The 27893-nt window shown below is 37.2% G+C and overlaps 1 protein-coding gene across 3 annotated transcripts in view; it reads right to left on the reverse strand.

Annotated features, from left to right (window-relative positions):
* The window catches only part of PCSK5 (proprotein convertase subtilisin/kexin type 5), a 223235-nt gene that overhangs the window by 131356 nt on the left and 63986 nt on the right, over nucleotides 1-27893 (reverse strand). For all 3 annotated transcript variants that reach the window (XM_039719288.1, XM_039719297.1, XM_039719307.1), the window contains exons 4-6: nucleotides 20983-21126; nucleotides 18654-18730; nucleotides 3077-3165 (exon numbers count right to left, since the gene is read on the reverse strand). In XM_039719288.1, coding sequence (XP_039575222.1) covers nucleotides 3077-3165; nucleotides 18654-18730; nucleotides 20983-21126 — 310 coding nt within the window. The remainder of the gene's footprint in view (nucleotides 1-3076; nucleotides 3166-18653; nucleotides 18731-20982; nucleotides 21127-27893) is intronic.

Consider the following 27893-nt stretch of genomic DNA (forward strand, 5'->3'; position numbering starts at 1 on the left):
ACATCTCACTGGATATCTGCAGGGAAAATAGTGCTCGTTCCTTCCTCCTGCCTTTCTATTCCCTCCCCCCTCTCCCCCAATGTCTGCAGTGGTTAGGTCTGCGGATCACACATCCTCCAAACTGCATTTGGCATGTGGTGATAGCACAACAAAAGCTATCCAAAAGGCAATTAGCAGACTGTGTTTGCAGATTGTTCCAAGACTTCAGAGCCCTATAAACTTTTTCTAAGTTTTTCTAATTTGCAATAATTGCAAAATGTAAGTGGCTTTTTACTCAGAACAAATTTTCAATGAATCATAGGAAACATCCTAAACTGAGCAGAAAGAAGTTTACTTTTAAAATGCTTGTTTTTATTCAACATCTGACTTAAAGAAACAGCTGAACTAATCCTCGTCAACTGAAGACAATATACATCTGCTGTGCCATAATTCAGTGTAACTGTTTTCCCATCAGGACTAGAGCCCAGCCAAGTAACTAAGCACCCAAATCCCCACAGATGTTTTACAACTTCCACAATCAGTTTGCAATAATAACAGCAAACTAACCAAGCCTTCCTATAAAAAGTCTACAAGTTCTGTATGTGGTAATTTGTTTTGCGTGATTATTTCAGAGTTTAAAGCTAAACAAAAGATCCATCCCTTTGGTGCACTGGTTTGTCTTTTGGTGAGAGGGTCCTGTAGCTTAGCTGCACAGAAACTTCTATAATTTTTTATACGAAACTTGTCATAACCTGTAAAAAAACCTGAAGACTCAATTTTTTCTAAAATTTTCTTTTCTACAAGTTTTGTCTCCACTTATGCCATTTTAAATGAAGGTTCAGACTTTCCTAGAAACTTGGTCATCAGATGTTCTTAAATATTTGGAAACAAGACAAGGAGTACAAACACATTTAGAAGAAAATTAGCATTATTAATGGATATCTTGTTAACAACTTAGCATCAGAAACATAATTAACTGGATTTGTTTAAATGCCAGTATTTTATGGCATATTGATAGGACAGATTTTTTTTTCCCTTCTGCTTGGTATATTAGTATCTCTTATGTGTTCAGAAATGCTTTCTGGTTTGAAGTAAAAGATACTTCCCTTGGTGGAGCAAATCCAATATCATTGTCAGCACCACGTGCTCCTCTATATAAGAAGAATGTAATTGCTTTACCTCAACTCTAGCTTCTTCTCCAAGAATACCCCAGGAGGGACTTTAAATCCCTGGGAAACAAGTGAGCTGACACAACCACAGTATATTCACATGAGTAGCTTATGGCTGTTCTGAAGCAAAGGAATGAGTCATGCAAAGTAGGGGTCAGCAGCAGCAAAGCTCTCTAACATATTCACCTAGTGCAAGAGGAAGCTTAAGCTGTCTTCCCTGGAACTTCCTCTTAACTGATTTTCTGCAGTTTATTTGTTGAGCTTCCTGGAGTCATATTTCCAAATGCTGATCCTTTTAAAAGGTGGCACTTCAAGTGAGATTTTATACCCCATTACTAATTTCCATCTTTCTTTTAGGAATAAATAATAAAAAGGCACACGTATCTAGTCTTTACTGTTTCTATTACCTGTATACTGTGTCCATCTGAATCAGTTTTTACACTGTATTTAGAAAAGACTGTAAGTAAGCTAATATGCCTGGAGGGTATTTATTCTTATTGCACACTCCTAATGGTTAATAATTAATAAACTATTAAGAAGTGACTGTAACTTCAGGAAAACCTTTCAAAATCATGTCAAAGCTATTGCAGGTTGTGTGACTACTCCACTAAAAAATCAAACTCCTCTGGAAGGCATCTCTTATTTCTATCAGTGCACCAACTCTCGTCTAACCCGGGTTTGACAACTCAACAGATCTGATATCATAATTGCTGGTTCATGGTTAAATGCCATGTTCACATGAGACAACCTATTAAATCTGTCACAAACTCCCTCACTTGACCAGTTCTGATTTTCTAAACCACTCTGACAGGGTAGTTTTGCGCAGGAATGCTCTTCACCTCAAGGGAATTTTTTTTTTCTGCATCATTGTCACTTTATCCTGGATCTGGGTTTATCTACCCTAGTTTTGTTTACCCAGCAAGAAAGCAGAAAGCTGATGTGAGGATCATGTTGTGTGCTTTGGGTAATTTGAAATGCATCTGTGTTGACATTAGATTTGGATCAAATTTGTTCTGATACAGCAGAGAATAGATATAGTATTTTCAATAATGGGAAGATGGTCTCAATTGTGCCCACTCATATATGTGAACTGTCCTTTGGTGTACAAATAGGTAAACATGTTTCTGTTTTCACAGATGGGCTCTCTTCTAGGCTCTATTTTGAAAGGCAACAATTAATGAGTTTGAGCTACGAGACTTTGAGCTGAAAGCCAATATACCAATCCCACGGCTTCATAGAAAGTTCAGAACAAACTTCACTAGAAGTATTACAATCTGTCACAGGCAGGCTACATCCCAGGAGACATGCAGATGACATCTTGACAATCATTGTCATAAAACTAAAACGCTAAAGACATTAATTCAACAGCCAATGACTAAGAATTCACAGAAGACACTTGACACTTCTTGGCTGAATGAACAAAAATGTGATCAAACATTGATTTTCAGACAATAATCTTATCATCCATAGGGATCAAAAGAAAATTGTCACCAACCACAGACAAAAACCATAAAAATGCATTATGTTTTGAGAGTGTTTCATTTGGGATCAACATGCAAAGCAATACAACTGATGTGTACCTTTACTTATGATTCATCAAAGTTCATAGCTTTAGAGCTCTGAATCTGTGAGAAAACCCCAGTGTCCCTAATTCTGGGGTCATGTTTTCATAGAAAATTTTACGTTCTATTTCTTGATGTGTACTGGAAGGCAGTGCTCCAGACAGCACTGCAGAAGGGCCACCAGAGACAAACTCCTTCAGTACTGATATTGAACAACGACTCTACAACTGAGCTTTACTAGCTAACACAGTGAGGCTTGTTCATACAAATCTCCTTCTCTTGTTGAGAAAGGTCTGAATGTACCATTTAGCACAAATGGCTCTTTCGTTACTTTTTTTTTTTGCTGTGGGAGATTGTTTCACATACCTCCAATCTTGGCATTAAAGGCGATTCCCACTGTGCAGTGTGAGTTGTTTGCCGTGGCTGCCACTTCTCCAGCACAACGAGTTCCATGCCTGCAGTCAGACAAACGTTTTTCCAAGTAAGCACAAAACATTGGGATTAAAGGCTTTGATTTTGCTTATCCTTAGGTGCTAAATGAACAACTATCCATCATGTATTGCACTATTTAACCCCTCACAGTAACTTATACCTATGTTACAAATATTCCTCTGAACATTAATATTACCACCATCATTTTAAACTCTTCATGCCTACTGGAAACACAGTTTGTAATAAAGACACACAGCAATGATATGTAATTCACAGCAACAGAAAGGAGTCTTAGATATTGATTCTCAATTTTGAACAAAATCTTAGATTTAAACAAAATGTTTGTCCAGAATTCTCTTACAAACACTCCTATTGCTAGTATGCATAAGTCCATCCAACCTCCACCATGCACAACATGCCATGAGGAAGATGAGGAATGATGCACCAATGCCTGCACTGCTGTTTAGAAGTGAGGCTAAGACTGTATGCCAAGTATGCTCAAAGCTTAGGCACATCTTGATCCTGCCTTGGGCCAACTCTGCAAGCCTGCTTGCCTTTCTGGGAGCAGTAAAAATGTCAGAAGCACCTGTCACATCAGAGCAGACCTGAGCTGAGAGTGTTCAATTTCAATAAACTGCTGAAGGAAAACAAGAAAGGTCCAGCGGCAGCTCACCCCTCTTCCCACTGTGCAAAGCCACAGTGGGAAGCTTTACTTAGCCTTGATCCATGCACTCTACAAGGTGACAGTGGCCATCCATATTGTCCTCATGGTAGGAAAGCTGCCCCTATGTTTTGTGGTTTTTGCCTTTAACATGGATTTCACAGGGTGTTTTCTACTAATGAGTCATGCCCTCACCCCTGTGCAGTTAAGCAGTTCCACTTCAGAAATGTGACACAAGCAAGATGGAGCAGGCAGGGACTTTAGAGAGGTGTTATGAGGAAGAGATATGGAGTTTCAGGCCAGACAGCAAAAGTGATGGGAAGTTGGTAAAACATAGACAGAAAGATAATATAAGGCCTGAGTAGCCAAAAAGAAATAAGTTTAAGGGAGAAATAAAAAACTATACATCAAGCACTTCAGAGGAGGCTGAGATCACTTCTGTACACACTCTTCTCCTCATGGTGGTTGACAGACTTGCTTGCACACACATTTGGAGAACACTGGTGCTTTTTAATTAAAGTTGATGCTCATAATACAGACAAGAATCACTGCTGCTTTCCATTGGTACTGCTTTTTTGCATAGAGTTATTCCTTATTTCATTATTATTAGAGTAATTTTTCCCTCTTAGCCTTTTAAGGTACTTAGATGGGAGACACTAAGATGACTTGTTTGGAATGGATTAATGTGAAACAAGAACAGCAAATAAGACTAGGAAAAAAGAGACAAAAAAAAATATAAGCAATATAAATGATCAATGCTAAAATGCTAAAATGTCAAAGACTATAATTCAGTTTATTTGACAAGTAATATATACATAACCTATGAGAAAAGTATAAGCTTTATTCACGATATCAAACTGACAAGTTGGAAACTGATTAATACTTAATACTAAAGCTGGCTCAAGATTTCAGTTATATTATCTCAACTAATTTCCTATTGATCTGTCACAATTCATTATTTGGTTGCCAAACTTGACCAGAGAATTTTTCAAGATTAAATTTGAAGTTTTTTTTTCATATGAAGACTAATTTTAAAGCCTAATTCTTCTGCATTTGAAAAAAGCCTGTTTGACTTTAACTGGCAAATAAATGTCTTACCCATTTATAGAATTAATTTGAAAAGCCTGAAGTAAATAATTGAAAACTCACAAAGGAAAACAAGATTTGAAAACAACCCTCTTTATTTTAAAGTATTTCCAAATAGTCTTCTAGCTCTGCATTTGAAGTAATGTCTTTTAAAAATGTCTTATTATTTAAATGAAAATACATGTCTTAAAAAGTTTTACAAGACATTATATCCAAACATGCTTTTTTTTTTATTATGTTTTGTTAGGTGTCACATGCAAGTTTGAGGTATTTTCACGCTAACATCAAAGCACATACAACTATACTCTAGAAATGTAGAAACACCTGCAGACATCAGCTTAGTGCATATAATTCATTAATAAATCATTCCATGCCTAGTAGAAGGCATGTGGCTAAACTGCAGCTTCCCAGACAGAGACTGCGTTACCAAGAAAACCCTCATAGGTACCATGTTTGGGAAGATGTGATGGGAGAAAGGTCTTTCGGTAGAGAAAGTGAAAGGATAGAAGCCACACTTGAAGGAGGGAGGCTGCCTGGAAAAGAATGGAACAAACAGCTCAAATTTCTCCTTGGCTCCAAATGGAATATATACTTGCTACTTTGGTAGCTACATCCATCAGACCCTGTCAAAAGGTAAGATTTCCACTGTATCATCAAACATGCTGGTTACCCCACACCAAGTAATGTGCGCAACATCAGCTCTGCTCACTTTCTCTACTGAAAGACCTTTCTCCCATCACATCTTCCCAAACATGGTACCTATGAGGGTTTTCTTGGTAACGCAGTCTCTGTCTGGGAAGCTGCAGTTTAGCCACATGCCTTCTACTAGGCATGGAATGATTTATTAATGAATTATATGCACTAAGCTGATGTCTGCAGGTGTTTCTACATTTCTAGAGTATAGTTGTATGTGCTTTGATGTGCCCTCTTGGGATGCCCTTTTTCTCAGAAAAGGAAATTTCCTATGCATAAAGACAATGCATTACTACTAAGAAATAAAAATCCAACTTAGTCATTATTATAAATTAGAGCAGAATCCCAGGGATGTAACCTCTAACATGAACTAAACTATGTGGTTGGTGGAGATTGAAAATTATAGGAATAAAGGAATTTTAAAAGTTATAACAATTTCAATCCTATGGAAAGAGAAAGAATGAAAATTTGGGTATCTACTGGTATTTGTAGGAAAATACCTGAGCTGGAATTTATTTTTTGCAAAACCCTTCTTTACTCAAACTTTCAAATGTTTTTGAAGTTGTCTCTTAAGCTGCAATATAATCCTCAACAGGAAATGTGGTATCTGAAGGGTTACAATGTAATAACAGCAGGAGAAAAAACATATTTTAACAGCAATCATTAGAAATGCTCTCTATTGCATCCCAGGCTAATGTCTTATATAGCACAGAAAAAATATTCTCTTAGAGCTGTTTATCTATAAATGTTCTCTAATAATCTGAAGGGTGGAAAACACTTTCCAAATTGACACTAGGTTGAGATGATTTTCTAGGCACATGTGAATAAGGACATAAAAAGGAACTGCCACATGCTAAAAGCATGGGCAAGCAAATATCAATCTTTTGCCTTTAAAACATAATCTGCTACAGCTGAAAAATAGCAATAATAAAGCTACTTCCCAAAGGAGAGATATTTGGACATTAACCGTGGAGAAAGATGACAGACTAAATGTGAAAAACAAGTTACACAAATCTTCAATGTGAGATAACAAGAAAAATGCCAAAGACCTGGGTGTCATCACAGGCAGGATACTGTTTCTCAGCATCTCGGTATCGTAATGTGGTTACAGCACAGGACTGGAAGATCTCCAGTCAACGTCCCCAGGGGTAATGACTTTTTGCATGATTATAGGAAGTTGCTTTTAGAACAATTTGAAAATATCTCTACTATTTCTCACGAAATCAAAGATGACAGCATTAAAACAAACACATGGAACACTTCACACGTCAGACACGCAAATTTTAAACTTAACAACATGGGTAAAAGCAATGCTGACTTGCCACTCTTTAAGCATTTGTTAGCTATTAGCAGCTAATTTGTCACAAGTGTGAATTCTGATGCAAGTCTAGGAAAGGAATATGCCTCTACAATTTAATTAGCATTTTACAGTGTTGTTTTTGTGAGTGGGAAAATTAACTAAACATTTAAAACAAATATGCCTTTTTTCTTTATTTTCAAAACAAACAATGAATAGATGGTTTGATGGAGCCAATGAAATAAGATGTAGAATTTAATAAATCAAACAAAATCAGTAAATAATATATTTAGCCAAGTATATAGTCTAATGTATTAAAAATTTTATAAAAATATTTATTATTTTTATAAAAGAAAAATTTATAAAATATAAATTTTTTTATTTTATAAAATATATATACTGATGTCACAATATGCTTTAATCCAAGGGAAAATTTTTATTCAGCCTCTTTTTGGGAAGGAAAAAAAAAACATTGGTGAGAAGAAATACAACAGTTCATTCACCAGGACAGCAAAACTTTCAGCGGAGCTTTTTTTCTCATACTGCTTTTCACACTAAGTACAGTAACCTTCTCAAGGTGGGCAATCCAACTCTTGCTCTTAAGTCACTAAAGCAAATCACAAGTAAAACTGGTCCAGATCAGCTCCTGTGCTCTGGAATTAAACCTGTTCAACAGTAACATCAAGACTAGTATTACCCTGGAAGAGTATATGACTACCTAGACATAACTAACGAAAAACACTACTTTGTCTCCTTTTGAAACTGAAGCATATGAGGCTCCTTAAGACTTCAAGACTCCCCTGACACATAAGTAAAAAGTTCTTTTTATAACCTGTCAACCAGGTTAATTGAGAGACTGTAGAAAGGGTGGAAAATCCTAGAACAAGGAGGTTACAAGCAATTCAGGCAGTCTCTTTTGTACAGCTTAAAGAATAGAGAAGAAAGGGAGCCTCAGGGGAGACCTTATCACTGTCTACAACTCCCCGATCGGGTTTGTTTCTTCCTCCAGACAACAGCAAGCAGTCTTAAGATGCACCAGTTAGGGTTTAGGCTGGACATCAGCAAGAATTTCTTCATGGAAGGAATGATGGAGCATTGGACTGGACTGCCCAGGGAGGTGGTGGAGTCACTGTCCCTGGTGGTGTTTAAGAAAAGACTGGATGTGGCACTCAGGGCTCCCATGACAAGTTGGTGATGGATCATAGGTTGGACTTGATGGTCTTTTAACATAGTTAATCCTGTGATTCCGTAGCACAAACACTTGGTAAGAATCGAATACCTGTCTACACTTTTCTCAATCTTAATCTCTGAGATTAGATAGCTTTATCACTTTGCTCATGCATACAGAAAAAAGACAAACAAAAGCCCAAGTTCAAATCTTGGCTAGCAAAATGGTAAGGGGAACAACTACGTTACGCATCTTAAATGAGGGAAAAAGGACAAAATCAGGAATGTGTTTTTATAAAATAAAAAAAATTGAAGTACTTTTTAAAAATAGTTGATTTAGCTACATTTTTACACTTGGGATTATTGGTTCAACACAAAATTTAAATCCTCTGTTCCTAATTATCTGAGTCTACAACAGTCTCAGTGACTAGAACACAATCCTACAACTGAAGATTTTGCAGTATCCTAATAAAATTACTTGATTAACTTTGAATAACAGCAGGGTGACTCTGTACTCTTGCCCATAAAGGTATCCTTGAAACTTCCCAATGCAACTGCTAAAAATAACAGAATAAACCACTTTCCCAGTACATCCACTAGTTCTTTGGGATCATGGCCCTCTCTCACTTATTAATACTGCCAGAAATGTAAAGTATGTAAAGATGTACAGCAGTAAAGTAACCTACATTGGATCATTCAGGACTTCAGGTATCTCTGGATGAAATCCACAGTATTTCCACAAAAAAGAAATACTTGCTTCTTTGGGGAGAAGAAGGTATAAAGTTGGGTATATGGCTGCCCCTCTACAGTTTTCTTGAAAGACTTGACACAAACTCTCATGGTAAGTAAAGAAAGATATAAAAGTAAGTGCATTTAAATGAGCAAAGATCTTTGCAGACAGCTTCTTATACTATTTTAACAACACTTCACTTTAATTTACCCTTGCTCATCTCAAAAATGAAAAATGAAAAATAAAATGAAATAAGAAAAATGAATATACCTGACATAAGTATATTTAGGAATGAGATTTGAAAAATGACGCCTCACAGTAATTCTTCACATAAAAATATAGATAATGAGCAGAGTTTCAGGTTTTGTCTTTTGAGTCTAAAATTAATCCTAATTTGGGAACAAGGCCTCAGATTGCAAGGGGGGAGAGAGGGAGAGCTTAGGGAGAGAAGGAGCCAAGAGGGAGCTTGTCTCACTCGCACAGCTTAAGAGAAGATTCAAAGTGGGCACGGAATAAGACTTGGGCCAATGGGATTACAGATACATGATACTTCAGGGCAGGATCACAGACTTCGAATAAACTGTACATTTTCGAGGGTGAGAAAGAGCATACCATTTAACTAAAATGTAACACCACAGACATCTAGTCAGGTTTTCAACCCAGGGAAGAGTGCACCTGTCCAAGCTGTAAACTGTCAGCTTTTACAGGCGAATAACGTGGGAGACAGTATTAAAGGCTTGGTTGCAGCCCAGGCAGACAACATGCACAGACTTTCCATCATCCCTTAGGCAGGTCAGTTAAAAAGGAGACCAGGTTAGTCAAGCAGGACTTATCTTTCCTAAACCCCTGTGTCCTAGGCCTGATCCCTTGGTTCTCCTGTATGCGCCGTGTGATTACACTCAAGATGATCTGTTTAAAACTGCGCGGGGCACCAAGGCCAGGCTGAAAGGCCTGTTGATCCTTGGAACTTCCTTACAGCCCTTCTTAGGGATGGGTGTCACAGTGGCCAACTTCCATTCTTCTGTGATTTCCCTGGAAAGCCAGGACTGATGACAAATAATGGAGATCAGCTTAGCGAGCTCTTTCAACAGCTTCCTCACTACGTTTGGATGAATCCCACTCCGTCCCATAGACTTGTGAGCTTCCAAGTGGTACAGCCAGTCTCTCATGACTTTGTTCCAGATTGCAGTGGGTCGACTCTGCTTTTTGTACCTGTCCACCAGTTTAGGGAGTTGGTCGTCTTTACTGTTAAAGACTAAGGCAAAGAAAGCATTAAGTTATCTCAACCTCATCGCTGATGGTATTGCCAGTCAGGGCCAACAACGAATGGAGATTTTCACTGGCCTTCTTTCTGTTCTTAATGTATTTATAATACATTAATAATATATTATTACTATAAATTATAATAATACATATTATAAATATATATATAATTTTTCTATTATCTTTTACACCAGCTGCCAGACTGAGCTCTAGTTGAAATTTCACCTTTCTAGTTTTCTTTCTTCATGACTTATCACTATATTCTTCCTGAGTTCTCTGCCCCTTCCCCTAAGGGTCATAAAACCATTTTTTATCTGAGTTACTGCAAAAGTTCCCTGTAACACTAGGTCAATTTTCTTTCCTGATGGCTCACCTAACAGGGTGGTCTGCTCCTCTGCCTTTAAGATTTCCATCTTAAAGTATGTCCAGTCTTCCTGGATCCCTTTATTATGAAGAACTGATCACTTTAAATTCATGGCCATCAGCCTGCTCTGTTACAGATACATTCTGTACTTAAATATTTTACCTTCCATTCTATATTCTATATTTCTGTTTCATAATATTTGTATGATAGTGTATTATCAGTCACGGTATATTCTGATTCATGTTTTTCATCCACACTGACACCAATCTGTATCATCTGAAGATATCTCAGGTGCTTGAGCAACCTCATTTTACTTAAAATCTCCACACTTTTGTGTAATGGAAATCCCAATAACACAGAAAAAAATACTTTGCAAAAATATTTTGCATCAATTCTACTGAAATCACACCTAAGCAGAAATGAAAAATATCTTATGAATACAAGAATGCAATCTGGAGTTTCATACTTAGATGTCCTTGACAGGAAAAGAAGACCCGGAAGCCTCTGGAGATCCCAAGTTTAGGGGAACCCTCTTACGGAAAATTTTCTTTCATGCAAGGAGATACTGACAGATGCAAGGACCCTAATGTTACAACACAAAAAGGAGGAGCAACACAGTGATGTGCACACAAGCCATGGATGGATCTTCATCTAGTCTCCATACTCCATTTTTCATAGTGGATGACTGCTGTGAAAACATTTTAAAGAAATTAAGATTATGTAACTCTGGATCTGCAACATATTCCAGCTCAGAGACACACTTCCTACCCATCTTAAATTCTGAGTGCTATTTCAACTGTGCTGTGCAAGATATATACTGTGCTTAATCCTAAATTTCAATTGATGCTGTTCTGCATTAAACGGACCTTCAATTTCTCCTTAAAGACTCATTTCAAAGATGAATATGGCAACTGTTGAAATAAATTCAAGTCCTACTTTTATCTGTGATATCCATTCCTTTACTTCTATATCTGAATTTCTCTATCTTGATTATTTTCCTTCAGGAAAAGGAAAAAAGACAATTTGTCTTCAAGAGAGAAATCTAACTTTGATAAAATGTCTAAGGAATAATCTCACAGTAATGTAAATCAAAACTATAAAAATAAATCTGGCAGCATCAATAACCTTATAAATGCACATCTTTTAATTTGTAAAAAATGCAACATCTGAAAATTTCTTATAAAAAACCCCTAGTAATGCCATTAAGACATTAATTCCTATCATAACTTTGCAAAGTTCAGCCATTAATATATATTTGTAAAAATGCTTCCATTTAAAAGCTTTTGACACTGGACTCACAACTGCTTTATCAAACCTATAATTAGAGGTCAGCCTTGATACCACAAACATTTGAAGGGTAATCAAAGTGCCAGCTTGTGCCAGCTGAAAAATCTCAATGAACCAGATTTTGCACTACCTTTCACTGTGCTGACTAACTGTGAAATCATCTGGCAAAATCAACGACCATGGATCAACATGGATCTACCCTTTAACCTTCTCCAATACCTATAATGTCTGAAAAGTGGAAAGCACAGAAAAAATGTATTTGTGCTCTCAAATTCTATTCAGCTGTATATGTATACATGCACGCAACTTGAAACTGGTTTATCATTTTACCACATCCAGACTAGCCTACTGTAGCTGAAATTCTCCCCCGTTAAGTTCAAAACCTCAAAATACAGACACATACTTAGAAAAAAGAACTACTCTGGGAAAAAGAACATCGAAAAAAACCCTTTCACATCTGACTCTTGATAGAAAAGAATTCAGAAAAGTTTGTATCCCTCCTATTGTTGACTTTGAATTGTAAGGGAATATCTGACTCATTGCAATCAGTAATTTACATAAAAGCACTAGAAGCAGTTGCATAACGTTTCAGAACTTAATTTTATTTGTGAGCTCATTGTCTGGTACTTCAATAATTAGAAACAGAAAGAAGGCTTTCCTTAAGTGTTGTAGTTAAATGTTTTGAGACCATGAGAGTCTTATACACCATAAAAAGGAAGAGCTCTTTTCCTCAAACACCAGTTAAGCAATAAACAATACTGCTCAGTGACCGATACCAGGATATGGAAAAAAGACTATTTTGCCATCTTTCAACAGAAATTCTGTTGAAATTTGGAATTTGGGTTTTGTTTATTCCTCTGTTTCACTCCTCTCATTTTCAATGACTACTCAAAGAATTTTCTTTCCTATGGCTCTCTAAGATTATAAATTATACCACTTACAGTTGTCAGACAGGACCATGTAACACAGTGTGATAACATAATGACCAGATTAGAAAGAGTTTAACAAAAAGACTATTTGTGGCAGTCTGACAAAACCTGCATGATGAGATTTTCCACTGTTGAAGCTGGAACGTGGATCAAAAGGCTACTTAACCAAGGCTTGTAGTCCGATGAATTTTTTAGTGTCTTGTGAATATGAAATTCTGTCATCAAGTACTGATCATAAACACCAGTGATGAGGGGTGCCTACCATGGGTATGTGAATTTACTTAACAGAGACTGCCCCTCCTCTAGCCTGGCTAATTGTCCTCAGCTTCCAGCAAGTCTAAGATCCCATTTACTTTCAGAAAACTTCAAATGAGCAAACATTTTCTTCTGAAATAGCAAAGCATGAGAACTTCAAAACATCAACTGTTAGTTTGTTAGTTGTCTGTTCTGTTTTATTGCACACCTCATCTCATCCCACAGGTTAAACACCAGTTTTTCATTAAAAGAATTATTAAATTTAATAATTATTAAATTATTATATAGTAAGGATTTGTGCTCCATGTTTTTAAAACAATTTCCTTTCAAGAAAAGAAAGTTTTCTGCTAAAAGATTCTACCCCCATGTTTTCAGTTCTACCCTGAGAGAGAAGAAATGAAGCATGTATGATGATGCCCCCGAGCTACAGCAATCTGAAGGATAAGCATATTGTATAACAGCATCCAAAGACTCTAAGTAACAGTTAAAACAGAAAGGGAAGAAAAAATTGCTCCAAATGAATCTTAAAATTAATATACTTCATCACAGTACAATTCTGGAAGCCACAAAGTTTATCTTCCTTATTTTTACTATTTTACCTTTAACTACTGGCAAGCAAGCAGCAACTACTGGCAAGATCTAGTATGTCATGCAGTAAGATATTCTCCATGCATCACCATGGCACTTGGGTCATGAGTCGGTTCTGGCCAGGAGAGGGTTAATTTTTGCAGCAGCCAGGAGGGATGAGGCCACCAGTTATTTGATACCACCTTGAGCCATGAAGGGGAGAGGAGTGTTGTTCATAGTGCTGTTTGTGGGACTGTGAGGTCTGGTGTTGGGTTCTATGGTGAGCAATCGCATGTGGATTGTTCACGTATCTTGCACACTCTCTTACTGGCCCTCTTATTTCTTTGCTGTTCCCAGTAAACTGTTCTTATCTCAACCAACTATCTTCACCTTCTGTGTCTCCAATTCCCCTCTCCAGCCACACTGTAAGGGAGTGAGAAGAAGTGAAAGGAGCAACACAAGGTCTTTAGTATTTAGTGGGAACAGTAAACTGTGGAATAACATTTCTAAACCATGACAGGTCACTAGATTGTAACTTGGAGACTAGCTGATAAATCACTAACAATGTTCCTTGTAAAAAGTGGCATCTCAGTCTGTAAGCTGAAACAGACTGAACTTCACTAGTAACATCTGCTAAAATTGCCGCACAGTAGGATGTGGCCATAATAGCAAAGAGGTTAGAATCAGAATACAACCAAAACACAATAAACCAGGATTGCAGTCACTGACTGCAGCTTCTATACCAATGACCTCTGACAGCTTGGTTCAGATCCTGGTTTTCACAAAAGAACATGTCACCAGTTAGAGAAAACAATCCAAAATCTGCAGTTTCCAAAGAATCTTAATTGAAGTCCATGAAATTTGCAGTGACACCGAGATACACTAGACACCTGACATTTGTCATTGGTACCTGGAATCAACAATACCGCACTTGGTGTAAGCATTTAATTTTGTTGATCTGAAACATATATCCTCATTAAGTGAATTCTCTAGTCTAAATTACCTCCCCCTTAAGGAGTATTTCTGTGCTATCAGAGACACTTTTCTGGCATTAAACAGACCACACTCAGCCAGTTGACAACACCACTTCACGCTTTTGGTTCTTCAGCCTCCAGAGGCAGGAGAACATCATGTTGAAAAGCCAGGGTACAGAAGAATACCAAACACAATTGAGATTCCATCTGAAAAAAATGCCTTTACCTAAGAGCTGATACCTTACTCCAAATGAAAGCACAAGATGCAGCAGAAGTTCTCTGTATAGTTTATCTTCCTTTCTGCTTTGTCTGCAGCACATAATACAGCAAATTTAAAATCAATAGCAACAGGTGCATACCAGCACTGAAACTGCATAGAAAGATACTCCCAGTTGTCAGCATTCTTTTCAGTCACACTGCTGCTATGAGAACCTTTTCAAACGATCTTTCAAGTCACCAGTGAAAGACTTCAGGTTCTCAGTGTTTGCTGTGCTCAGTTCTTCAGGTATCTGCACTGAAGAGTGTCACCGCAGGCAATAAAGCTTTTCAATTTTTTTTCTGTTGACTATCCAGACAGAAACAGAAGCTGATCTGCCTGTCAAGTATCTTGCATCCAATATGATTAAATGACTCTGGATGTACTACTGGCCTTCACCATAAGCAGAGAGTACAAAACTAGCAGTTTGTCACTCTGTGAAGAAAATTAAGACTGGCGTTTTATTGGGCATCTGCGTTAACGTGATTGGCAAAGGAAAATAATAATGAATCATAATGGATGCCATGGCAAAATAATGCCAGTGTGTTGGATCAAACAGGACTGAAACTCACCAACTCACTAATTTTTTGTTTGTGAGAAATGCTGTGAGGTTCTCCCCATATTGCAAAGTTTAGACATAAGAGATTCTGTTTCTAATAGCTTTTGAATGACAAGAATTGTTGTCTCTCAAAAATCTTACACTCATTAAAAAGCAATTTAGGAGGTTACTGAAATAAATTATTTATGTAGTGGGATGCATCATTGAAAAATGTTGAAGAGGCATCCAAAGAGTGACTCAGTATCTCCAAAACAGAAATAACAACTCACTTTTACTTTTTCTTATGTAAGTTTAATAAGAACTGCAATAAAGTCGACTGGTATTATTTAAAGGAGTGTTTTTAGAACTCCCTCTGCTTTAGAAAAGTACCCATAGTAAAACCTAAGCTTTGAAATATGATCCCTAAGAAATTTCTTATGAAACAAAAGAAGTAATTTTTGTTTGGTCAAAATCAAAAATACTATGAACATTTCTGTTTTATTCCTGAGGCTATACAATAAGCACAGTACCATTTCAGTGATCCCATTTGCATTCTGTTACAGACCAAAGACTGATAATGCCTAGTTTTATAAACATAGATGTTAACAAATAGCAGTGGAATAACAGAAAAAAGAATACAACAGTAAACCAAAACAAGATGCCTTGCATAGCACAAATTACTCCATCCACAGCTGACTGCCTCTGAGCAAAAGGAAGCTGTAGTGTAAGTCTGTACCATTTAGAAGCTTTGCGATTTGCTGGCAATTTGTAGAAACCAAAGGAAATTTTTGGCAGTATGCCTACATACCATAGTAGTTAAAGAAACTATCATCCCACCCATTTTGACTACAAGCCTTGAAAGACTAGTCTAATGTTTCTTCCTAGGTTCTTGTTCTCCTAACAGAAGATTTAACACAGAACTTCCAAAATGTAATTTTGGAAAGTGCCACTCTGGTGCTCACACTAAAGCAATCTACAGTTATTTTTTTTTGCCCCTTTTCACTCACCAATAAGTCCCAGCAACAGAAAGTCTTCACTCTAATTAAAAGTGAAAAGCTAGCACAGAGATCCACTACTCTGATGTTTCACAGCTGCATGCAGAGCTGCCCAGACACCTGTTTATTTTTCTAGCAATTCCTTTTGCTCTCTATCATTTCATCCCTTAAAACTGGATTTTAAAATGAGGCAGAATAAACTACATCATCATGAAAATGACAGTGCATTTGTACATCCCATCTTCACTGAAAAACACAAATCACTATAAAGCAATTTTGTCTGTCCAGCTGCTACCGCATGAAACAGGAATCAACCAAACTGATCTACACAGTATGAAGTCTTTGCAATGCATGGCTTTCAGAATGTCCCCTGCCTGTGCTTAGCTTGACTTCTGACACAGCTTGAGTAACTAGTGCCAAATGGCCATGTATGCTTGACAGTCTGAATTCCTGCCCCAGTTTCTGAAGGTATTTTAGATACAAAAAAATATGGACAGGCTATTAGTAGTGCTTTTCAGTACCCATGCAGTGTTTTAACTCTTGTTTAGTCTAGGGGCAACTAGGAAAAAAGGGCAAGAGCAGCAAAAACTAAAGGTGGTTAGCTGCTATTATCACACTTTGTGTGTCTGCTAATTGGAAACACTGAGCTTCTAATTTCTTAGTAGAGGTTAGTCTGCCAAGTAATCTTACACTGAAATCATGCTTCATGTATCCTTGGTGTCTAAAAGCTGACTCTACACTGACACTACCTCCTGATAGCACTGACAAAGCTCAGTACAGCACAGCTTCTGCCCTCCTATCACCACATTTCACTGCAGAATCTTGGAGGCTGGGCAGTGGAAGTACTTAAGGGGGAGGCAGGGTACGAAAACTAAAATCCCTTAGTCTCTAAGGATATAAAAGAAGCAGTCCAAATTTATATCCTGTATAAAACTTTAACTACTAATAAAACAGAAAGCGGACTCCCTTTTCTGGACATGCTTTGTAAGAAATTAACTTCAGTATTCAGCCAAAGAAAAAGATTCCACTTCACAGGTGAAGGTATGTGGTTTCTTCCTGCACCCAGAAGTCCTTGAAAGTGCACTGAAATTTCGAAGTCTCTAACAGTACCCTTGTTATACCCCAAGTCCAAGAAGAGGAACATCTTCTCACAGATGAGCCAGGATGTATCCCTGAAGTATCTGTAGGGATAGGTGTGTGCTGGACAGCAGAAGAGAGGGATATGCTGCGATGCAGGCACAGCAGCTCAGCTGAAGAGTATTTGCAGATGGCAAGTAACTAGGTCCTGTTTTTCAGCCCATCCTATTATGAATTAACAGCTTTTCCTGCCTTTATGAAGGAGGTTTTGACCAGGAGAGGATTCTCCCATCTACGTGTAATCCTAGGTTGCTCCAAATTGTTTCTGCAGTTAAATCAATGCTAAGTTTTGTAGCTGACTCCCAGCTTTCACCTCCTGCATTTTTTCTGGACAAAATTTGTTTGTAGGAAAGAAACAACACAACACCCAAAGCATTTCACTTGTATAAAGAACAAGGTTCCAACCTTTGCAGTTTCTTTTCTGTGAGCAGAAAGCATTAAATGCTTTTCACAATTAAAAAAAAATAAAAAACCAAGAGCCCAAACCTCAAGAAAACAAAATGTATAGTTAACATATTGATAACAAGAGGATTCTCCTTCCTTCAAAAGATGCAATTCCACAGAAAGGTGTTTCTTTCTGCCACCTAGCTAAGAAAATGTTACCAACAAATAACTGCCCTCAAATAGCCACTGATCAGAAAGGTGGCCCACTTTATGAGGTGAAGTGTCCTCCCTGATTTTCTCCAAGCCTTATCTAGAGCACATCCAAAGAGCAAGTTGGAATGAGAAATATCAGAAAGCAGAACTCTGAAGGGGAAATATGTCATTCATTGAGATATCTCCAACTAGTCATCTGACACAGATATAACCTGCCAGAATTCTTATTTCTGTGTTTTTATCTAACTCCAAATGAAAAATCTCCATCATTTTATCTCCATCACATCACTGCAGGGAAAAAAAAAAAGCAACAACCTCCACTAACTTGCCTACTTCAATAAAAAATTCTACAAAGTTCAAGAGACTCAGAAACTAGGACAGTTGTAACACATAATAACACCCTAATAATGCAATTAAATTCTATTTAAGAAAAAGAAGTCATCCCATATATTCTGCCTCCCAAACGGATTGAAAATGGTTCATTTCACATGCCCAGAACTCTCAGAATAATTTTTATGTGTTTTCAGATAGTTTCAAATGATTTCAAAGAGTCATATGTGTGCACGGAAAAGACAAAAACATGTACTTCACAAAGACTTTAATGCAGATCATTCTGTTTTATGAGGAATAAAGTTTTGTAGAGTTTCATAGACTAATTGGTACTTTCTATCTGATGGCTCAGATTGAAAATGTAAAGGGTGTCATAGTGCCTTACTTGTTCTCGTTGCTGGCATCATATCGAGGCATAGGGTCAAAATCATTTCCATTTACATCAAAACTGGCCTGCGAATCCTGTATCCAACAGAAGAAAGAAAACCAGGTGCTAAATAATTAGCCATCTACTCCTGTGACTTATACATTCATTAGCAGGTTCCTACAAAACAGTAAATAGGCTAACTTAATATTCCAGTGGCTTTTTGGTGACTGTCTTTTAGGAAAGCATTATATACAGGAATTATATATTTTATTTTAATTTTGGAAAACAGATAAGGATAAAAAATGCTCTGAAAAAGTATAGGTCCAGCACTAAGGATGAAATAGAAAATGGTGTTTAATTTAACCAGAAGACTACATCTCTTCTAAGAACTTTTAGGAAGTTAAGACAATTCATTCTCAAAACTGAGATTTTGCTGAATATTTTTTAAGATCAAAAAAATTATCTTCACGACTATAACTAAAATTTCAGCCACTGTTTCAAGAAATAAGAATAAGATAATTTTCTTAAGAATATTGTTATAAAATTACATCTTGGAAAGCAACACAAACTGCTTCCCCATTTCCTTGGGAGTATAACTGTTTCAAATATCTGCGAGATATCTGTCTTTTTGTCCCACATTCATCATGGTTCTTACAGCTGAAAAGAGTTCATAGAGTGAACAGCTGCGGGTTTGTATGGCTCTCATTAATAGATGCAGTAGCATGTGGAGTGTTGACACGGCAAGCAGCAATTTTTAAACTCTTGTTTGTTCAAAACCGGTTACATATCCACCTCAAATACTCCTATTTGCAGCCCCATCACCTATAATCTGATAATATAGAACACATTTGTGATCAAACAAGCAATGTGTATTGCTTGTGTTGGGGAATTCCTTGCTGGCATCAGGAAAGGGAGAGAGGAGTGGTAAGGATATAAATAGTTGCTTTCAATTCAGTAGTAGGGCAGTACTGGAATGAGGTGACATGATACAATATGGGTAATTCACTGAGGAGATAAAATTTTATCTGCTTTATTTAAATAATTTAAGATACTGAAATGAAAGATGTGTCATGTGACAGGATCAAACACTGGGCAATTGCCCCCCACTTATTTTCACATCCTCCAAGCTGAGTTCCACATGTACCATAGGGAAGGATACATATGCAAATATGGCTAATTTAAAATAAGTGGTTTTGAACTGTGGACACCATTGTAGTTTTTAATGGGTTGTTAAAGATGTTTTTGTCAGAATCCCTTAATGCTCTATCAAGAAGTAAGCTTGCTGGCAAGAAGCCTGTGTTTAGGGCTCTTTAACAAGATCTACATTTGTAATGGGAATGAAGGTATGTGCATGCCTTGCACTGGTCATCTTCACCAGTCCAGTTCAATCCAAATATATTTGCTTCTTCTTGTACTTCTGTGTAGAAGTACAGCTTGCACACTTTATTTCAGACAAATCATAAGGTCATCACAGTTACATGCCTTCAACTAATGCCTACTTCCAAAAGATAGAACAAATCACTACAGCAAAATGTGGACCTGATGCTCTGAACAGCTTCAAACTCTGACACCAACACAGGAAGCAACCCATTAGAGAAGAAGATTCTCCTTATGTTATCAGCTTCCAAAACAGATTAAATCAGTCATCTAAATATGGTGAACCACGAGCAAACAGAAACCTCCTTAGGTGAAGTGAGACACAGAGCATAGAAAACAATGGATGCAGCTCTATCGCAAATTGTGAGGGGACTCAGTAGAGTTAAAAGAAATTTATTAGAAAGAATATTCTACAACAGAATATTCTATACTCAGTTCTTAACTGAGTGAATCATGAAAGGTCACATACTTTTCCTTTCATATTGTTTCTAGCAGTATGATAAACAGGTTTAAAAATTAATGCATGGAAGGATTACTGTAAAATTACTGTCTTTGAGAAAAGCTTCTGTCTCACTGACTAAATGTATTGGCCAAATATGGAATTCAACCGCATGTGTTAGCTGAAAGGCATTGTATTCCATTTCTAATTTCAGAGAGTGTGAAGATATTAAGTAAAAAAATTGCAGAAGACACAAAAAATATCCAGTAATTGGTTCCAGCTCTTCAGAAATTCAGGACTCAGCTACAAGAGGCATCCAGATATTAAATACGTTCAGATGAAACACAGTCTTAACTAAAACAATACATATTATCAAAAACTGTTTTCCTTCCTCCAATTGGTATTAATGTTTGAGGAAACACTTGTATGATTCTTCTCCCTTCCCTCCTCTCTTTCTCCATCTTTCCAGAAGCAGCAAATTATTTTTGAGTAATAACAAAGCAGGAAATCTGGGCTCCTGTGGACACTCACATAATTCTGCATCAAGTCTGGGTGGTTTCTTTCAATGCCGTCATCCAGGATGGTGACCACAACATTCTTTCCAGTGTAACCTCTCTTCCAAGCACCTACTATATTCATATCTGATTGGCAATGGTGGGTGTTGTCACTGCAGTGCTGGAGAAAGAAGAGGAGATAAAGATGTTGTATACTGGAGATTACTGAGCAGTGAGGGATTGAGATACTATCCTACTTCATTAACATTACTATTTAAAATTGCACATGAACATAATTGATTTGAATAGGAACTATACAACATCAACACCTTTATTTAGACAGAAAACAATTTTTAAAAATGCAAATTGAACTGCTAGTCCCACTTATTTCTCATTCTGATTACTCTTCATGCTAAGCAACACAAATGGAAGCATTCAGCTGTACTGAATTTGAAATATTTGAAATTTTTTTTTTCCAAAAAACCAAACCATATGTGGATGAAAGTAGACAAATGCCTGTACTGAAATGGTAATGGAAAAAAAAAAACCACCTTGCTTTTTAGAGCTTATATGCTGTGTACAATTTCTTGACAGAATGTTTGGAAACCAATCAAGATTCATTTCTATCTACAAAAGAAGGCTTTTGGCAGGTTTTGTGCAGTATCAGCAGGAGATGAGCCGCAGTTAAGAACCTGTAATGAAAACACCACCCTGAAAAACTTGCATCTTAGGGGGCTGGATTAATTGTAGATAGTGCTGATTGACAGCAGCCTGGGGTACAGCTTTCAGAGCAACCAAGACCAGTATCATGGAGGAGGAAAGTTTAGCGTACATTAAAGCTGAAAGCCTCTTCCAAGACACAAATGCACCCAGTTTGTCTGAAGAAATCAGGCTTGCCATGGCAATGAGACATGACCCTCAGGTATTTGTAATGCCCCATTAGCCAATCTCTAATCCACACGCATAGCCCTCCCCTGTGAAATTAGTTCAATGAGCCTCTCTCATCAGTACTGCTTTCCTGCAGCTCTGCCAGGCTCAGAGAGAGTAACAGGCAAAAACAGAAAAAAGAGGGGGTACAAGGAAGAATAAAAGCAAAGGGTGGGAGCAAGAAAAAAGAAATTAAAGAAGAAATTTGTATCATAACAACAGTGGCTGTAGACCATGCTCCATCTCAATCCCTGTCTCTCCACCTCATGTCCCCACTTCAGCCTCATGTCTTGTCACTCTACTCCTTCTAAGAAGTAAACAGATTTGGAGGGGTGTAGTCCACCTTGACTTAGTCTTCTCCAGACAGCAAACTTTCTCAGTCTCCATTAGCAAACCTATTCCTAGAAAATAATAATTTTCCTCCTCCTCCTTGTTCTCCACTTTACCACCCAAATCAGAGGATTTAAGAGTGGTCATTTGTTATTACTAGAGCAAGGTTATATTATTATACATAATATAAAGTCTCTCTCAGGGCTTTTCCATTGTGCCCACAAATATCTGTCTCTCTTTGTCTATCCATCCCCACACAAAGGACTTCAGGGACCAGTTCCAAGGAATGTGTAGCTTTTGTTCTCTGTATTGCTTGGAAATGCTCATGCTGCTGGCTTTATGAAATTAATTACAGTGTAAACTTGCTGTCTGAATGTAATAGTTGTACACATGAGGATTTCTAATGTACAAACAAGATGGTTAAACATATTTAATGTTTCCAGCTACATTTGTCTTTTTCAAAATATTACTAAATTAAGTATCAGAAAATATCTGCTGAAGTTTTCAATATCATCCTCCACATTTCCTGATGTGAAGACAAAGAGACAGGAAGATGGAACCACCAGCCTTTAGCCACAGGATAAGCTACAACAGGCATTCAGGATTCCTGGCTCTGGCCTCCAGTCAGATTTACTGGACCATTACACTGTGCCTTTATCCCCATTTCTGGAATGTCAAATGACCCTCAGCTGCTTTGCTCAATATCTTGTCCTCTCTTCCTAGGGGATGAGCTTGTTATTTTGCTTTCACACGAGACAAACCACACAGGCTGAACAAGCATATGCGTATTTTAATCCCCATTCCTTTGCAAGCTCTTTGGATCTCTGCCAGAAGGTCACCAATACTTCCCTTAATGAGTCCATTGCCCTCACTTACTTGAATATTTTCTTTTGTGGTGGTGACTGAAGGGGCCTTTGCTACGTGCATGGAGACAACCATGAAACACATGTCTTGCCTTACTGTGTGCTCTGATGATTCTTTCAAGAGACACATGAAGTCAAATTGATTAAGGAAGGGTAAAGCAGTTGTAACTGTAAGCCCACTTCTAACTTTAGTACACAGCGTATGTTAACATAGGATACAAAATGTAAAGGTAACAAAGAAGCATCCAAATGAGAGTAGTTCAAAGCAGATGAAGAGTTCAATTATTATCATTACAATAAAAAACAACTTCTCATGTCCCATTTAGAAGAGCATCTGGGTTTTTTCACCTACTCCCTACTGTTTTTTCTTCTATTCAATTATTTATTTATGCATTTTTTAATCTCTCTGCTGTTTCTAGCCTTACTTTTTTTCTTCCAGTACTGTCTTTTACCACTGAAAGACCAGTTTTGTTTAATTCAACATCTGATCCAAGATTTCTGTATTTTAATCACAAATTAGACTTTACCTCATATTTGAGTCTGTATTTCTCCAGATAAATCAGAATGGGCATTTTCCTCTTGAAGCAGTCTTATTTGTCTTTAATCAAGAACACTTTGAATCTTAGAGTGGAATTTCTCCTCAAGTACTATCTTTTATGGTATATGGTATAGATATGCCTCTCCACATACAACAGCATCTAATATGCCAGGTATTACTTGGCTTCATTTGCACTCTTTTCTGTCCCCTTGGATTGGTTTTGGCTGAGATAGAGTTAATTCTCTTCACATTGGCTAGTAATGGAGCTGTTTAGGATTTGTGATGAACTGAGTTTGGATAAAACAGGAATATTTTCATTATTGCTTAGAAGTGGTTACCAGAGACAAAGCCTTTTTTTCTCTTCACATCACTCACTCAGTGAGGAGACTGGAGGTGGACAAGAAGTTGGGAGGGGACACAGCAGGGACACAGGTGACCTCAACTAACTACATCATAGGATGCAGTCACTACTTAAGAGCTGGGGGAAAAGGTAGGGGAAAATGTTCCAAGTGATGGCATTTGCCTTCCCAAGTCATTTTTATACAATGGAGATGGTTGAAAACCTTGGAAACGGTGAATGAATTCCCTGTTTTGTTTAGCTACTGTGTGCAGCTTTAGCTTTCCCTAATAAACTCTTTTTATCTCAATGCATATGTTTTCTTGCTTTTACCTTTCTGATTCTCTCCCTGATCCCACTGCTGGTGGAGTGAACAATCAGTTGTGTGGTGCTTAGCTGCTCGATTGGGTTAAAATTCCTCTTTCCTTCAAAAAACACTTCCTGCAAGGAAATTTCCTGGGTTCCATTCTATAATTTTTCTTTAAGCACCTGCTGCTTCTCTATCACCAATCTGAATTACATTGTCAGGTTGTTAGCAGAGGGCTGATTTTAATTAATTTGGAAGCACTTTTTCAATTTGCAGTGTTACCCAAATAAAGAACCATTAAACACCCGCCATGATAATAAATGTTACATTATCCTGAGTGACTGAATTTTGTATCAATGAGCAAATACTGAATTTTATGGTTTTATTTTCAATCTATTTTCCATATTCTTTCTTGTTAGAAATTTTACTTGAATTAGAACTTTATTTGTTAGAATAAAAACTTTTGCCATGATCATGTACAAATACAGTAGTTGGAAGCTTTTATTACATCTGTCAATCTTTGAACTGTTGTTCTATTCTACTGTATTTTCTGCCTCTCAAAACAATTACGGTAATTCAGAAATTTCCTGCTTTTGTACTATGACTAGACAACTGCATTAAATCTACTTCAGCATGCATTGCTTTCATCCATACCCTTGACAAAAACACCAAAAGGAATCAACAAACTCTTGCCCAGTTATTTAGAGTAATTTTACTAAGATTTTGAAGATTTTACTAAGATTTTAAAAGGGCATTCAAAGCATGATGTTGTTCTTTCAAATGTTTGATTTGAAAATGTTAGTGATAAAATGTTAGTGATAAAAACCATGTACAAGGTGGAAAAACCTCTGAAGTGAACATAGAAGAAAAAGGGCTATTGTATGAAAAATTTCAAATATTGAACTTTTCCCATACTTGAACTTCAACACTTCTGAGCATTAAAAGACAAAATATATCTTGTTCTAGATATATCTTTGATACCTTTGGACAGACATTTTTGAAGTCTGCCTTTTCACAGTTAACAAACAGACATAACTTTAGAAGGATTTTCTGAAGTTTGCATGTTGCAGTCAGTATCAGATATCGGTATGGATTCTCATGCTTTGTCTTAGGTTGGAAATGGTGGCGTGTATTCTATTCCTATCTGATGGGGCAGTTATCTTATGTTAATTGGGCAGTTTTCTTTATCTCTTCCACAAGCCATCCTCCCTCAGGGGAGATATCTTCCGTTAATAAGCTTTTGAGTGTCACGGCATGACTGATAAAATTACACAATCCCACTGGGAGAAGCTACGCCCAGAAGGAGGAGCCAAGCATTCCTACCGGGATATAATCAGAGCTCTGGAAGACCACAGTCAGCCTTTTCCACTGGATTCCCAGAGGAGCAGCTGTCTTCTCCACTGGATCTTCAGAGGAAGACTAGACTAGGCTCACTGCTTCAACAGAACCTGTCACTCCAGGAGGTCTGCAGCCACCATTCAATCAGACTGCTACCAACACCCTGACCCACAGGTTGTCAGATTGTATTCTGACTCTGCCAGTGTTGTTTTGTATTACTGCATTGTTTATTTTTATTTTATTTTATTTCCTAATAAAGAACTGTTATTCCTGCTCCCATACCTTTGCCTGAGAGCCCAGTTAATTTCAAAATTATAACAATTCGGAGGGAAGGGGTTTACATTTTCTGTTTCAGGGGAGGCTCCTGCCTTCCTTAGCTGATACCTGTCTTTTCTAACCAAGACACACTTATTTTCTGAAATGTCTGTAAAAACTACCTGATGGTCATTGTCATTATCTTAATGTGTCTGCTGACTAATTTTTGTAGTTGGAGTCTTGGTATATCCAGTTAGGGATCAGGAACAAACTGAACAGCTAAACTGAAGAATCAAGAACGTATCAATGATTAAAATATTTTGGAATTATAGAGATTAAAATAAAATTACAAGAATAATAACTGTAAAATTCTGTTCTGTCTTGCTTAGCAATGCCTGTTAGTCTACAAAACCAGAGTAGAAACAGAATTTCTAATTCTGTGACATGCAGTTTCTCAGAAATGGCATACTCTGCCCTCTGTAAGTCTTCATGACTTCACTGCACTGGTTTCTTGTAGTTTTTGAGTTACAAGGAATTCTTTGGCAAGATCCAGTCCTTATCTATGGGGATATAAAGAAACACAACATGATAATCAGAATGACTAATTGAGAGTTTGACAAGTCCTGGATCTCACTTAGTGTTAGAGTACACATACTTCCGACCATGGGAAAGCTCTGAAATACTAGATCCCATTTAGGGATTAGAAAAGATAGATTGAGAAGAACAACAGCAGCAACAACAACAAAGTCTGGTTTCCTTAGAGTCATAGTGAAATGGCCTTTGACACAGACAGAAAAAAAAATACTACAGTCATGTTCTCTGCATCAGAGGGTTTTGTTAGCTACTAACCGGCAAGCATGGAGAAGACAGAAGCTGCACAAGATCGTTTGTAGAGGAAGGACAGTCAAGGACCTATGGCTTGACCTTGAGCAACACAAGCAGAGAGAAAGGGGACACACAGGGCTGATTCTGACATTCTGTGCAGTTAAAGGAATTACTATCTCCCTCTTCTGTGACAGGAATGTAATGTGAGGCATTTGGCACTCCTAGCTTGGTCCAGGCAAATGCACAGGCAGCAAAGATCATGCTTTTTAATAGAGGGGACATGCTAATGCTACAATCAGGTTTCTGAGGTACGGATTTGTGCAGTGTTTTAAGTGAAAACTTGTCAATTACTCTCTCTTTTCCTGCAAAAAAGGGAAATCATATATATTTTTATTATGCTTTTCAGGTTATTCAATTTTAAAGGGAATGAAAGAAGCAAGCAAGGTAGTAATCAAGACAGTTGGAAAGCTAGGGTCCTTATTAAAATGGGCATAAGACAACGTGATCTACTGAAATGACTTTTTGGCTTCTCCAAGAAGCCAAGAGTAAGCATTTGAAAGCTACATTTTCTAAACACACTATTGAAATAATGCTTCTTTTAAAAAGTATTTCTGACTTTTAAAAATTATTTTATCACAAAAAAAGATGATTAATGAAGAATTTTTAGAAGGATGAATACTTACAGATATTTTTTTTTTTAGGCATAATCTGATAGTCCATAACAAACAGCACTTGATAACTGTATACAAAAAGTATTTCCTTCTGAGTTACATCTTTAAGTAATTTCTGATTGTTGCTGCACACTATATGTTTATGATCTATATGATCTCTAATGATCTAGCAGGAGCAGGCAGATAATATAGAGCCTGATTAATCTCAAATACAAGATTCTTTTGCATGAAGTATCATCCAACTTCTAGAGTCATACTTTGCTGAATTGCTACTTTTTTAATCTGTACCTGTATCAAGAGAAATATTTCAAGACCGCATGATATTAAATATTTAATTCCAATTTATTGCTTGTGCCACTTCAGAGGGTCTAGTTAATTTACTTTAGAGATGAATTTGGTTTTTAAGCTTCACTGATTCATTAACAAAGAATACACTTAGAGGCCAATAAAACAATCACAGATACATTATTTTTTGCCTCTTTAAGCAATGAAAATGAACGGAAATCAATATGAAAGGGCTTCTTACTTCATAAGAGTATCTGATGACTATAAAGAGA

This window comes from Passer montanus, unplaced genomic scaffold (genome assembly GCF_014805655.1).
Source record: "Passer montanus isolate IOZ18808 unplaced genomic scaffold, ASM1480565v1 scaffold105, whole genome shotgun sequence".
In the NCBI taxonomy this organism is placed as follows: domain Eukaryota; kingdom Metazoa; phylum Chordata; class Aves; order Passeriformes; family Passeridae; genus Passer; species Passer montanus.